Below are 12,903 nucleotides of genomic sequence, written 5' to 3'. Positions count from 1 at the left end.
AGCTGACTTCTTTTATTGAGTAATACACTACTAAGTAGAAAAATTTAATGCTTAATCCAAACACAGTTCTTGCATATACAGGTAAAGATAACACGAATGCCTGCAAGGTATACTATTTGGAAATAGGGGAAGACTATATTCTTTTGGGGTCATCCAAGCAATATTTAAAATAATAGGAAGCAGGAGGATGCAATAATACAAACTAGGATATATAATGATAATAGTTCTGTTGGTTGCCATTTGATAGATGAGCACTACCGAATAAATTTTAATTCAATTTACTTCTGGTTTTATATGATAGTTGCTGTGATCTAAAAGTTATTGGGAAAAAAATACTTAGTTTTTGAAAAAATTTTAAATTATGTTTCCCGGAAAAGCCTGTGTTTTTTTTTTGCATGTAAACTAAATATAATTTTTCAACTAAATATAATTTAAATAACAGACAATTACATAATTGCTTTGTGTATGCAGCAGTTTAAACAAAATTAAGGCTCAGAAAATATATTCTGAAAGATAAGTGAGTCTAGAAAATTTGGTTAGTGTCCTTGGCTGAATTTGGATAATGTAGGCACAAAAGAAACTCTATCCAGAAAATAAGCCTTAAATATTGTTAAATGTCATATTTATATACTTGATGCATCCTTTACTTTTGCTTTTATGAAAAAAGCTAGAAACTTATTGAGATTTATGAGGTGAGGTCATATTACTTGAATTGTATAAATCGTTTATGTAATCTGAATATCCTCTTACTTCCCAGCTTTTCTCACGTTTGCTGGTTACCCTCTGTGGTTGTAGGTAGCTAGTGAAAAAACATCTCCAAAACCAAGGAGATAAGGTCAGAAGGAAGCCCATTGAAGCTTCCTTCAAAAAAATAGTGGCAGACATATCTTGAAGATGTTTCTGAGATACATTATTGTCACATCTCTGCATCCTCTGGAGGCTAAATCATTTGACAGTATAAAGTCTGAACAAAAATAAATTTGTCCAGAGGTTAGAAGAAAAATAGTATTGAGAATGGAGACACACTGAGCAAGCATTTCTAGTAGCTTCAGTGACCCTATTGCCTGAAATTAATTCCTTTGCATATTATTCCTTTTGCACTGTAAATTCTCCTGCTCAGTCTAATGTATTAAACCATTTTGCACTAAAGTGTCTGTGATATCCCCAATTCACTTTTCCCCCAAAGAAGGAAAAAAATGAAGAATGAGCTCCAGAAGGAAGGAAAATGGGTCCGGAAAGATTAGGTCATGGAGATCAATTTTACCTGCTAAAATTTTGCTTGGAAATTAACTTCTCCAAGGAAACTCCTCATAATCACTATATTTAACAGTGCATCCTTCCTCTTCTTCCTACATCCTTACTTTTATCCTTTTACCCTAATCTACTTTCTTTTGTACCATTTATCACCTCATGATAGATTATAAAATTTGAGGATATGTTTATTGCTCATTGTTTCTGCCAGTTAAAATGTAAGGCAGGGATCTTTATTTCCTTCATTGATGTATCAAAAGTACCTAAGAAAATGCCTGGGGAGTAATAGGTGCTCAAATATTTGTGGCAAAATACCTCCTCCTGGGGCTGGGGGTAGGGAGAGTAATTAAAGGGCCACCCAAAATTCCAAAAGATTTCTAAAATAAATGTAAATAAGGAATTCTAAGTATTTTAAATAATTAATTAGAATTTAGTGTAACATTTTTCAAAGAAGATGATGATTTCCTTCCATGTACTACTGTTTAATTTATAGTTCAGCCTCCCTCCAGGGAGCATGTGGGTCTGATCACTTCAGGAAGTAAAACTTAAAAGATAAGGGAGCTTATTTTATTAAAACAAGAGAAAGGAAAGAAGGAATGCATTGACTCATGGTTAGGGGATTTCTAGGGAAATGGCCATTCTTCTATTTTATGAAGAGAGATTGAGTATACTGCTTATACTTCATTCATTTAACTCTTGTTATAGATTGGTGAGTGTTTCCGAGAAAGTGAGTTTATTACAGAAATTTATGTCATTTGATTTACCCCATTGGAAGAGGGCACAGTGAAAACATAAATTAATTTATATTTTATTATATTATATTTAATTAAAACATATCTATATTTTATTAGAATGCCCTAAGTTAGAGGCTTCAAAATTCTTTTTTTAAACATTTTTTTTTTTTTAGATTTTTTAATGTTTATTTTTGAGAGAGAGACAGAGTGCAAACTGGGGAGGGGCAGAGAGAGAGAGGGAGACACAGAAACCAAAGCAGAAGTAGGCTCCAGACTCTGAGCTGTCAGCACAGAGACCAAAGCGGGGCTCGAACTCACGGGACTGCAAGATCATGACCTGAGCCGAAGTGGGACGCTTAACCGACTGAGCCACCCAGGCGCCTCTACATTTCTATTTTTTTTTTGAGAGACAGAGAGAGACAGAGCAGGAGTGGGGAAGGGGCAGAGAGAGAGACACACAGAATCGGAAGCAGGCTCCAGGCTCCAGGCTCCGAGCTGTTAGCACAGAGCCCAGCGTGGGGCTGGAACCCATGAACCGTGAGATCATGACCTGAGCCGGTAGGATGCTCAACCAACTGAGCCACCCAGTCACCTCAGAGGCTTCAGAATTCTAATCTGTTGAGCAGTGCTATTTTGTAATAAAATGTCAGTGGCAAAATGAGAAAAATTAGGCTATCCGTATCTTTCAAATCAGCAATTCCGTTTCTAGGAATGTATTCTATTTTTACATAGAAATATAATCAATTAGCTACAAAGGTACGCATCAAAACATTGTTTATACTTGCAAAAAATAGAAGCAATCTAAATACATACTAAAACTTCAGTGTGCCTATACATGCAATTTTATGCAAAGTATAGAAATATATTTTTTGACATGAAGAGATATCCATCAAATACTAAGTCTAAAAAGGAGATTTTAAAGCAGTTTAATCTGGTCCGTGTTATACATACAAGTGTATTGAAACATGAACAACTCTAATATAATATTAGCAGTAGTTCTCTCGGAATAATGAAGGATTTTTAAAAAGTTTTTCCTTTCCTTATTTTATATTTTTACACAATTAAAAATTATAATGTGCAAGACACATAATAGCATTTATCAAAAGGTAAGTCAGTGTTTGTACATTGTATCTTCATAATTTGGGGATATTTCACTGACTTCTGGTATTAAAAACACTTACGGTTTGGAACATGTGTTTCTTTTATTTAATAGCTGTGCATGTTCAGTAAAAGGAAGATTTCCACATCTTATGTACAGCTGTGTAATTTTTTGAATATGTAGACATAAGAAGCCCTATTGTCATTAATTATATATATATATATAATATGTATGTATAATAATGTGTGTATATATGTATATGTGTATATATATAATAATGTGTATATATATGTGTGTATGTGTATATATATATATATAATATTATAATGTGTGTGTATATATATACACACAGACTCCTCAACAACTTAGAACATACTTCTGCGTACTATGTCTCTTACAGTGTAGGTGTTGGGTTATATTATTGCTCTTGTTTTTAAAAAGTGAGGGTTTAATACTCATGTGCTTTGTGTGATTTGTCCACGTTTATTCAGCTGGTGAATTCCAGGCTCTGAAAGTCAGATTTTCATACCTACCGAAATCAGGCTCTCTTGTTTCGTTTTGTCTTTTACATGCACTGTTAGGCATAACTGCAAGGAAACAGGTAGTATACTATGAAGAACACAGGGTACTTTTTAAGAATAGCTACATCCCACCTGGACCTAAGACATGCCACCATTTGGAGCTTTTCCCCTGAGCAGACACTGGTATTCCAACCATGAACAGCAGCTGTGATACAGATTACAGCAGCTTCCAGAGAGAGAGAGAAGGCACCGTGGCCTGCCTTGGCAGCGTTTCAAAAGGAGCTATTTGCCCTACAGTGTTTCATGTTCCCCTGATGACAGTGGCTAGTTGGTCTTGCATTCTTCTGGAAGCACACAGGGATTTAGAGGAATTGGATTGGGAGTCAGATTGATACCCAAGCTCCACGTATTTTTGTGAATTTAGCATTGGAAAAGATATCTGCAAACTTGTCAGCTCTCTTCTACAGCTGGCAATGTTGTGAATAATAGATTTCTCCTTTGGACATGTGTTTGAGAAAATAATCCAAATCCTATCAAAATAAATGTATTTATATATGACAACTATTAAAAATGAATGAATACTCTATATATTTTGAGCTACTGCATGTAATAAGCTAAGGATCTGTTAGCAGATTTTATCAGTCCACTTGGCACCTCAAACGTGTTTAAAACATAACTCTTGATCTTACCTCCCCTCACCCACACCCCTCCAGTCCGCCTCCAACGGCCTGGCCTTTCCCAGTTTCCTGTTGGTGACAACACCCTTCCAGTTTCTCAGGCTACAACCTCGGTGTCATCTGTGTGCCCTGCCCTTCTCTCACACCCTGGATCCAATCCATCCGTAGATCATGTTGGATTTGCCTGCAGAATATATTTCATCTCGACCACTTCCTCTATTCACTGCTTCCACTCTGAATCAAGTTACCAGCCTTTCTCGCCTGGGTTTTGACAGTTGCCTCCTAGCTGGTCTCCTCACTTTGTCCTAGACCCTTCTGGTCTGGTCTCAATGCAGCAGCACGATTAAGTCCTTTAACCTACATCAGTTTGTCTCACTGCTCGTATCACAAGGGCCAGAATTATCCATCTCTTTCAAGTAAATGTCCACCTGGCCTCCTTGTTACCACTCTGACTCATTCTCTTACAGCTACTCTGCCCCCCACCTCTGTTCCAGGCACGCTGGGCTCTGCTGGTCCTCAGACACCCAGACTGCTCCTGCCTAGCCTGCCCCACCTTGCTCGGTGGCTCAGTCCCAAAGTTTCTTCAGACTCTGCTCAATTGCCAGTATCTCAGTGAGGCTTCCTGGCTTTTGTACTCAAGCTCCCTCCCCCCGACCTGTCTTTATTTTTCTTCACACTACTTGCCATTATATGTTACGTATTAGTTTTATTCCTGTCTGTCTCCCCTCCTAGAATGCATATGTTGCAAGAGGTCATGTATTTTTGTTTGACTTGCTAAAGGTTCTATCCCTAATCCCTGGAACAATTCCTGGTACATATAGGGACTCAACAAATATTTGCCAACCATTTGTTAAACCAAAACTTATTTCTTGATTCTGTTTACTATCAGGTGTTGCATTGGGCATTACTATATACATGTAAGTCTTGCTAAAATATGCTTAAATGTATCATTTTAATTTGAGGAGGGGAATGTGAAATAATCCCTTCTTGAGCACTAGACTTTTAGGCAAATGACATTGATTTCAACAAACTTGCCAAAAATATCCTAGTTCAGGTATAAAACCATGGTTTATGCAATCATTGTAACTGTGGTAGCTACTCTTTTATTTCAACATTTTTCCCGTCTCTTGTTTTTGTTTTCCAGAAAAGAGGCACAGTTAGATGAAGAAGGACAGTTTCTTGTCAGAATAATATATGATGATTCTAAAACTTACGATTTGGTTGCTGCTGCAAGCAAAGTCCTCAGTAAGTTGAATGTGACGTTCCTTCTTTGTCTAAGTTACACGTAGAAGCCCAAAGGAATACACGAACCAACATCCCATTGTATAGTTATGCAGGTTGTACACTGCACAATGGTGGAGGGAAGGCCCAGGCTACACTGAGTCCTAGTTTTCCTTTACAAGCTCTTTGGAGAATGGAGAAGCTCTCTGCACCCCCTCACAGAAAGCCATCTGTTGGGGGAGGAAAAAAAATTATTATACTTAATGTAATAATAACTTTAGTTTTGGTGTCAACAACATAGTAATTACAAAAGGGTAGTATGCGGAAACTGTCCTCAAATCTCTCTTGCGATCATGGATTCTGTTAACTATTGGTAAAAGAAACAAGAAACTGAGGTCTATGTCAGGGAAAGCTCATACAAAGTAGACAAAATTTAAAAAGAGCTTCACAGAAGAAAAATAGTTGTTCTCAAAGTTATTGACACAGTGCTTAATTTACAACCAGGCTACAGTTTGGGTAGAATAAAAAGATGCTTTTTAGCTTTGCCAACTGTGAGTAGAAGAGCAAATGTCTATTGCAGAATATAAGAATTACAAAGAAAGTACAGTAAATTGTTAATAATAAAAATATTCAGCCTCATTAGTAATCAAAACTGAAAAAAATCTGAAATAAGTTTTTCATACAAATTTGGCAAGTTTTAAAAAATTAAATGTTTAGTGTAGTCAAAAGTAGAGATAAAGGGGAAATTGCACACATTTTTCATCTGATGGTAAATTAACACATTGTAGAGAATAATTTTGCATCATTAATCAAAGTCTCTTAAATAAATCTACAAACCCTTTGGGAATTTTTCATAATTATTATGTTTATTTGCATTAAGATTTATGTATGTTTTCACTTCAGGATTACTTGTATTAACAAAATTGGAAAAGTCTACGTTTTCCATAAGAGTAGATTGATTAAATAAATTGTTGTGTTCCTGTGTTAATGAGATAGCAATTAAAATTGATGTTATAGAAAAAAATTGAAGATGTTAGGAAATATTAATAATTGAGCATTAAGAAAGAAGAGAATATTGGGGGACACTATATGCAACCAACTTATTAAATATGTGTATTTACCTGAAGAAAACCATTTTTCACCACAGTATTAAGTCATGTGCATTCTTGATGATCTTCCTTCTGTACTTTGCAGAAAAAATAAGTTAATACATTAAATATCTGTTTTAAAAAGCTAGAAATTAATTTAGTAGTTTTTCGTGAAAGCTGAGAAACTGATTATTTTACATATAAGTACACATTGACACTGCTTACATGTCAATGTGTTGTCTTCAAAGATTTCATTGTATTGTTCAGGCCATTATTTTCTCTTGTAATCTATGTCTACTTGCACAAAAATTGAGGATGTTTTGACTTTACATTACGCACCTATTTTCATTCTTCCCACTAACAATATTCTGGCTATAATATATTTTATTGTTGTTCTCTCAAACCTATAAAATAGATCTCAATGCTGGAGAAATCCTCCAAATGTTTGGGAAGATGTTTTTTGTCTTTTGTCAAGAATCTGGTTATGATACAATCTTGCGTGTCCTGGGATCTAATGTCAGAGAATTTCTACAGGTAAGCGATTTGAGGTCCTGTAGTTAAAAGTTCTGAGTTAGGGATTCTTAAGCAGAGGCTTTAGAATACTTTTGCTCAGCCAACTAGATGAGAGTTGTCTTCCTACCAAAATGGAATCATAGTGACTTTTTCTAATTTATATAAAATTATGGTTATTGGGTAGTCTTGAATACATTTTAGCATTTTTGTTTCATATTTTTTCTTTAACTTTTGATTGCTGATCTTGAATATTCAAGTTGTAAATTAATGATCTCTGAAAATCTCAACATGGTCTGTTGTGATCTGTTTCACTGCCTCCTTTTTAATGGTTTGTATGTACTGGTAATTGTGGTTTTATGTTTTAAATGTATATAATGTGGTCTTATTTTCTCTTTTAAGGCATTCCTAGTTTGTATAGCATAATTAAATAGTACATCAGTATCTGTGAAGTTCGACATGGGCTCAACGTTGAGGAGAAAGCACCGTGACTTTCAGGAGCTTTCAAAACAAGTGTGAGAAGCATTGCTCCCAGTTACATATTAATTAGCCTACTGTAGAAAGGAAAGTAGGAACGCTCTTCCAAAGTTGGTTTCAGGTGAAATGAAAGAACTAATGTCCCCAGAGGCCTTTGTCTTCTATTCTTGTTTAAATTACCTTAAAATTTTTTACCAGTAAATTACACATTAGATGAGAGACTATTTTTGGATTGACCGCCCTATTTTAAGCACAGGAATTTGTAAGACCCTCTTCTTGAAATGTGTTAAGGTTGAAAATTATGTGGTTGTTTGTAAAGGATATTTCTACACCAGCTGCTGAAGGCAGCCAGATCTTGCTGGAAAATGATGTCAGTGCAATACTAGCTGAACCAAAGCCCAGTTTTGAGGGAATGTAAACTACTTTCAATCCAGCTGCATTATTGATTTAACAGCCAAAATAAGAACTTTCGTGTTTAATCAAAATGTCTGCTGTTTACATAGTGACATTTTTCTTACAAACTTAAAACAGCATTAAATCAAGATGGAAACTGGTTTGCAATCCCCTGCCATGGATTTACAGAACTACTGGTGTCAAAAAAAAACCCCAAAAAACCTGCCACTTCCAAATGAAGTCGCTGCCAGGAGATTTTTAAATTAAACTTTAAAAGGCTGTATGTAAATGAGTTATTTTAAATGGATTAAAGTTTGATATTTAAAGTTTATTGGGATTTTGGATTTTTGAATACATAATTCCATTTTTTAATACTTTTGTTGCCTTTTGGCACCTTACTAGCAAAGTTTCAATTTGTGATTCCTCTGTCTTACTTTTAACTTTTGTTCTCAGTGGCCACATCTGCATAAGGAAACAACTATCCAAAGGATCTTAGCAATTTTTTTTTTAACCTTTATTCATTGACCTTTTGCTAAATTTGTAATGGCCCAGGAAGGGAGCAAGCAGCCTATTGGTGCGTTTCTCCAGGTTCTAGCGCTGCACCATCCAATAGGATAGCCGCTAGCCACATGTGCCTAATATGCATTTGAAGTTTTTTTTTAATGTTCATTTTTGAGAGAGACACACACACAGGTGTGAGCTGGGGAGAGGCAGGCAGAGAAGGAGACACAGAATCAGAAGCAGGCTCCAGGCTATGAGCTGTCAGCGCAGAGCCCCAAGGCAGGGCTCAAACCCATAACAGTGATACCATGACCTCAACCCATGAACCATGAGGTCATGACCTGAGTCAAAGTCAGGCGCTTAACCCACTGGGCCATCCAGGTGCCCCTACTACTATATTTGAAATGTGATGTGCTATGTGCAAAATACTCAGGAGATTTCAAAGGCAAAAAGAATTACTAAAAGAACACAAAATAGCTGATAAATATTTCATATAAATTACATGTTAGAATGATAATATTTTGGGTATATAAAGTTATATAAAATATATCACGGACATTAATTTTGCCTGTTTCTTTTTTCTTTTTTAAACATGAAAGCTATAAAATTGAACATTACACATGTGACTAGTATTTGTGGCTTGCTTTAGTGGCTATAATTGCCTTTTGTTTCCACTGGACAGTATTATTTCAAAGAAGCCTAGGTCCCTTTTCCTCAAATCAGTAGGCAGCTTTAGTTAACATGTCTTTAAGTTGCACATGATTTTGTCTCCCAGTGTGTGAAAATGAAGAAACTAGAAAGTTAGAATATTGTGAAGTTTTCACCAATATTATATATTTTTTATCTAATTCTTTTTTTTCCTCTTTTTCAAATTGCATATCTTAACAGCAAATTGAATGTACTAAAATACTCCTTTTCTTAAAAGTAGGTATTTATCTTATGATTAGCCTATTTCTATAGAAATTAAATGAATATTTTTATTCTGTGTAAGTGATTATAAAATAAACCAACTGATTTCAGTAAATTTTTTTAAGATCCTATGAAATAAAGCCACTGATTTTCATAAATTGTCTTCAGATCTTCATTCACATATAAAAATTTACATTTTTTGTTACATAAATCAACAAAACATTAGTTTTTGTAGACTTTAATCCTTCACCAAAGAGAAAGATAAACTGGGTCTCATTTTAAAGAGAGTTTAGGGGCACCTGGGTGGCTCATTTGGTTGAGTGTCCGAATCTTGCTTTTGGCTTGGGTCATGATTTCACAGTTCATGGGATCGAGCTCCATATCAGGCTGATAGCAAGGGGCCTGCTTGGGATTCTCTCTCTTGCTTGCATGTTTTCTGTCTCTCAAAATAATAAATAAACATTAAAAAATAAATGGAGTTTAAAAACTCTTCTGTCTTTTTCACCCCCTGATTTAAAAAAATTTTTTTTTTCAACGTTTATTTATTTTTGGGACAGAGAGAGACAGAGCATGAACGGGGGAGGAGCAGAGAGAGAGGGAGACATAGAATCGGAAACAGGCTCCAGGCTCTGAGCCATCAGCCCAGAGCCTGACGCGGGGCTCGAACTCACGGACCGCGAGATCGTGACCTGGCTGAAGTCGGCCGCTTAACCGACTGCGCCACCCAGGCGCCCCTTTCACCCCCTGATTTTAATCAGTAATCAAATCCTTAGAGTCTGTTTCTTAAATACTGTATTTTGAGAATTCTACCACTTTTTTTTCATTTTCTCTACCCTTCTGTGGGAGCTATCATTCTCTAGAGATTGGATGGGTTACCTGGCCTCCCTTCAAGACTCTTCCAATCTCTTTTCCACTCTTCTGGTTTTTCTGAAATGCAAATATATGTCATTATATTATTTTCTTGCTTAAACCCTTCAATGCTTTTCAGTTACTCACTGGAAAATGTAGAAAGTACTTAAAGCAATTCAAACTACTTACATCCCCTATCCATCCTTCCTCTTCCTCTCCCCCAGCCTAGCCAAACAGAATTTCCTTTAGAATCTTTGTTTTTATCTTTCTGTCTCTATCCTCTGAGTTTTTACACCTGCTCTTCCCTTTGTCTGGAGCACTGTTACTGATACTTTTCATCTAAATAAATCCTGTTTATCTTGCTGGTCAAACTACTTGTCCAGCAAGACACCACTCCTCTCTCCAATCTCTGGCCTCAGGGCAATTGCTGTTTCCCATGTTTTCATGTTTCTCAGACTGTATTATCATTTCCTGTTTGTTGGGCTGGAATGTAAACTTCATGGAGCCAGAGACCATGTATAATCTCTTAATGATGGTATCTCCACAGATACAGTTTGTATCTGGGAAAGAATAAATACCATTTTTGAAGATTGAAGAATGAAGGTTTGCTTGTTTCCACAAAAATAGGAAGCAAATACAGTAAGAGCTCAAGATTAATTCTTTTATTAAAGATAAAAAAAACTCGATTTGAGGAGACTCTATAATTTTATTTAGAGATGAATTATAGTTTGAAATGTCCATCACATGTGGACAGGGCAAATTAGTGTTTACTAATTAACATACAAGTTACATTATTTATATCTATGGAAACTTATAAAATGATCGTCCTAATATCTCCATTTGGAATTCCCAGGCAACAGTATAATAGCTACTGGAATTACAACATGGGAAATCATTTGGCCATGACTTAGGCTGGGCAGCCCTGACCATTCATCATGGTTCTAAAGAGGATGTCCTTGGAAGTTGTCTGTCCTCAGCCTCTCAATTGTACACATTATTAAGAATTTAACATATATTCTATTTTTGCTTTTCCTGAAATAATTTTCAAAAGTTTTGAGTACCAGGAACAGCATATAATAAGCAATCAATAGTCTTTGTTTTTGTTTTTGTTTGGTTATTGTCAAGCTGGCTAACATACAGTGTATACAGTGTGCTCTTGGCTTCGGGATTAGATTCCCATGATTCATTGCTTACATACAACATCCAGTGCTCATCCCAACAAGTGCCCTCCTCAATGTCCATCACCCATTTTCCCCTCTCCCCCACCCCCCCATCAACCCTCAGTTTGTTCTCTGTATTTAAGAGTAATAGAGAGTCTTTGAATGTTAGAATTAGTTAATTCTGAATTGTGTGTGTGTGTGTGTGTGTGTGTGTGTGTGTGTGTGTGTGTATTTGGCTCAAGCTATTTTATTCGGATAATTCTTCTTTATAGAAATATTATATTTAAGAACACACTGAATAGATATTATCTGTCTTTTAGTTCCAGAAAAATGTTTCTCATGTAAATTTTATCTTTCCTTTGATTAGTCAATTGAAACAATTTAATGATTTAAATTTAACAATTTAAACAGTTTAAATAACGAACAGATCTTATTTAAAAGGCTTTGCTACTAATATCAAATTTGTGACCCTGCTTATCTTTTGTGCCTCCAAATTAAATTTTAAAACTTTTACACCATGCTTATTTTTAATCTACCTCAAGACTTAACAAAAAACGTCTAAAACTACTAAATGGCTAAGTATAGGGAATATTTATTTATTTATGTTTTTCATTTATTTTTAAATGATTATTTCTTTTTTGAGAGAGAGAGAGAGGAGAGAGAACACCAGTGTGTAAGGTGTCGGGGCGGGGGGGAGCAGAGGAGAGAGGGAGTGAGAGAATCCCAAGCAGGCACCATACTGTCAGTGCTGAGCCCCACAGGAGGCTTGAAGCGGGGTTCAATCCTACAACTGTGAGACCGTGACCTGAACCAAAATCAAGAGTTAGAAGCTTAACCAACTGAGCCACCCAGATGCCCCAACTGAGGAAACATTTTCAGAAGAAACTTTTTAGAAACATTACACTTCTAAACATTACATAGTTTGGAATTGTTTTTCTTTAAATCTCCTGTGAAACCATCGATTTGTGGACTAGTGATAAAAGTAGATAAACTTTGCAATGTATTATTATCCTTTAGGTGATTTAGTAAATGGAAAGAAACATGATTTATCAAAAAGAGATGAACAAAAACAGGAAGACATTTTTAATTTTGAATTGTATACATGTTATTTGAATATGTTGTCCTAAAAATAAGACCTTATATCAGCAAGTTTTTCTTCTATTCTGCCATTTTCTTATTCTTAAATTAAGAATAAAACATGTAGTTTCATGCTGCTACTGTAGTAAATTTCTATTTGAAGCCTCTACTGTATTGATTAAAATACCACAGGAGATATGTAGGATTTGAAAGCTTCATTTAAAAAAAAAAGAAAAAAAGAAAAAAATAGCTAGTAAGGAACGTCCAGTTTGACAGCATTTCCACTTAATTTATGCTCATCTTACTTCCAGTGTCCTGTTTGCATTATTGTAGATCGTATTTTTCCAAAAATCACTGCATTAATATCTATGTCACATGCTCCTGTGCAATATGATTTTGTCACTCCCATCAAGAGGTGGAATTTGCCTTACCTTGA

The 12,903-nt window shown here is 35.5% G+C and overlaps 1 protein-coding gene across 3 annotated transcripts in view; it reads left to right on the top strand.

Annotated features, from left to right (window-relative positions):
- GUCY1B1 (guanylate cyclase 1 soluble subunit beta 1) overlaps positions 1-12,903 on the top strand; it is a 47,488-nt gene that overhangs the window by 12,371 nt on the left and 22,214 nt on the right. For 2 of the 3 annotated variants that reach the window (XM_040471677.1, XM_040471672.1), the window contains exons 3-4: positions 5,427-5,527; positions 7,007-7,125. In XM_040471677.1, the coding sequence (XP_040327611.1) occupies positions 5,427-5,527; positions 7,007-7,125 (220 nt within the window). The remainder of the gene's footprint in view (positions 1-5,426; positions 5,528-7,006; positions 7,126-12,903) is intronic. The other variant, XM_040471687.1, reaches the window with a different exon arrangement.

The sequence above is a fragment of the Herpailurus yagouaroundi genome, unplaced genomic scaffold (assembly GCF_014898765.1).
Source record: "Herpailurus yagouaroundi ecotype Mexico unplaced genomic scaffold, PumYag 28, whole genome shotgun sequence".
NCBI classification, from domain to species: Eukaryota; Metazoa; Chordata; class Mammalia; order Carnivora; family Felidae; genus Herpailurus; species Herpailurus yagouaroundi.
The sequence above is the reverse complement of the archived record's forward strand: the minus strand, read 5'-3'. Positions and strand labels throughout refer to the sequence as shown.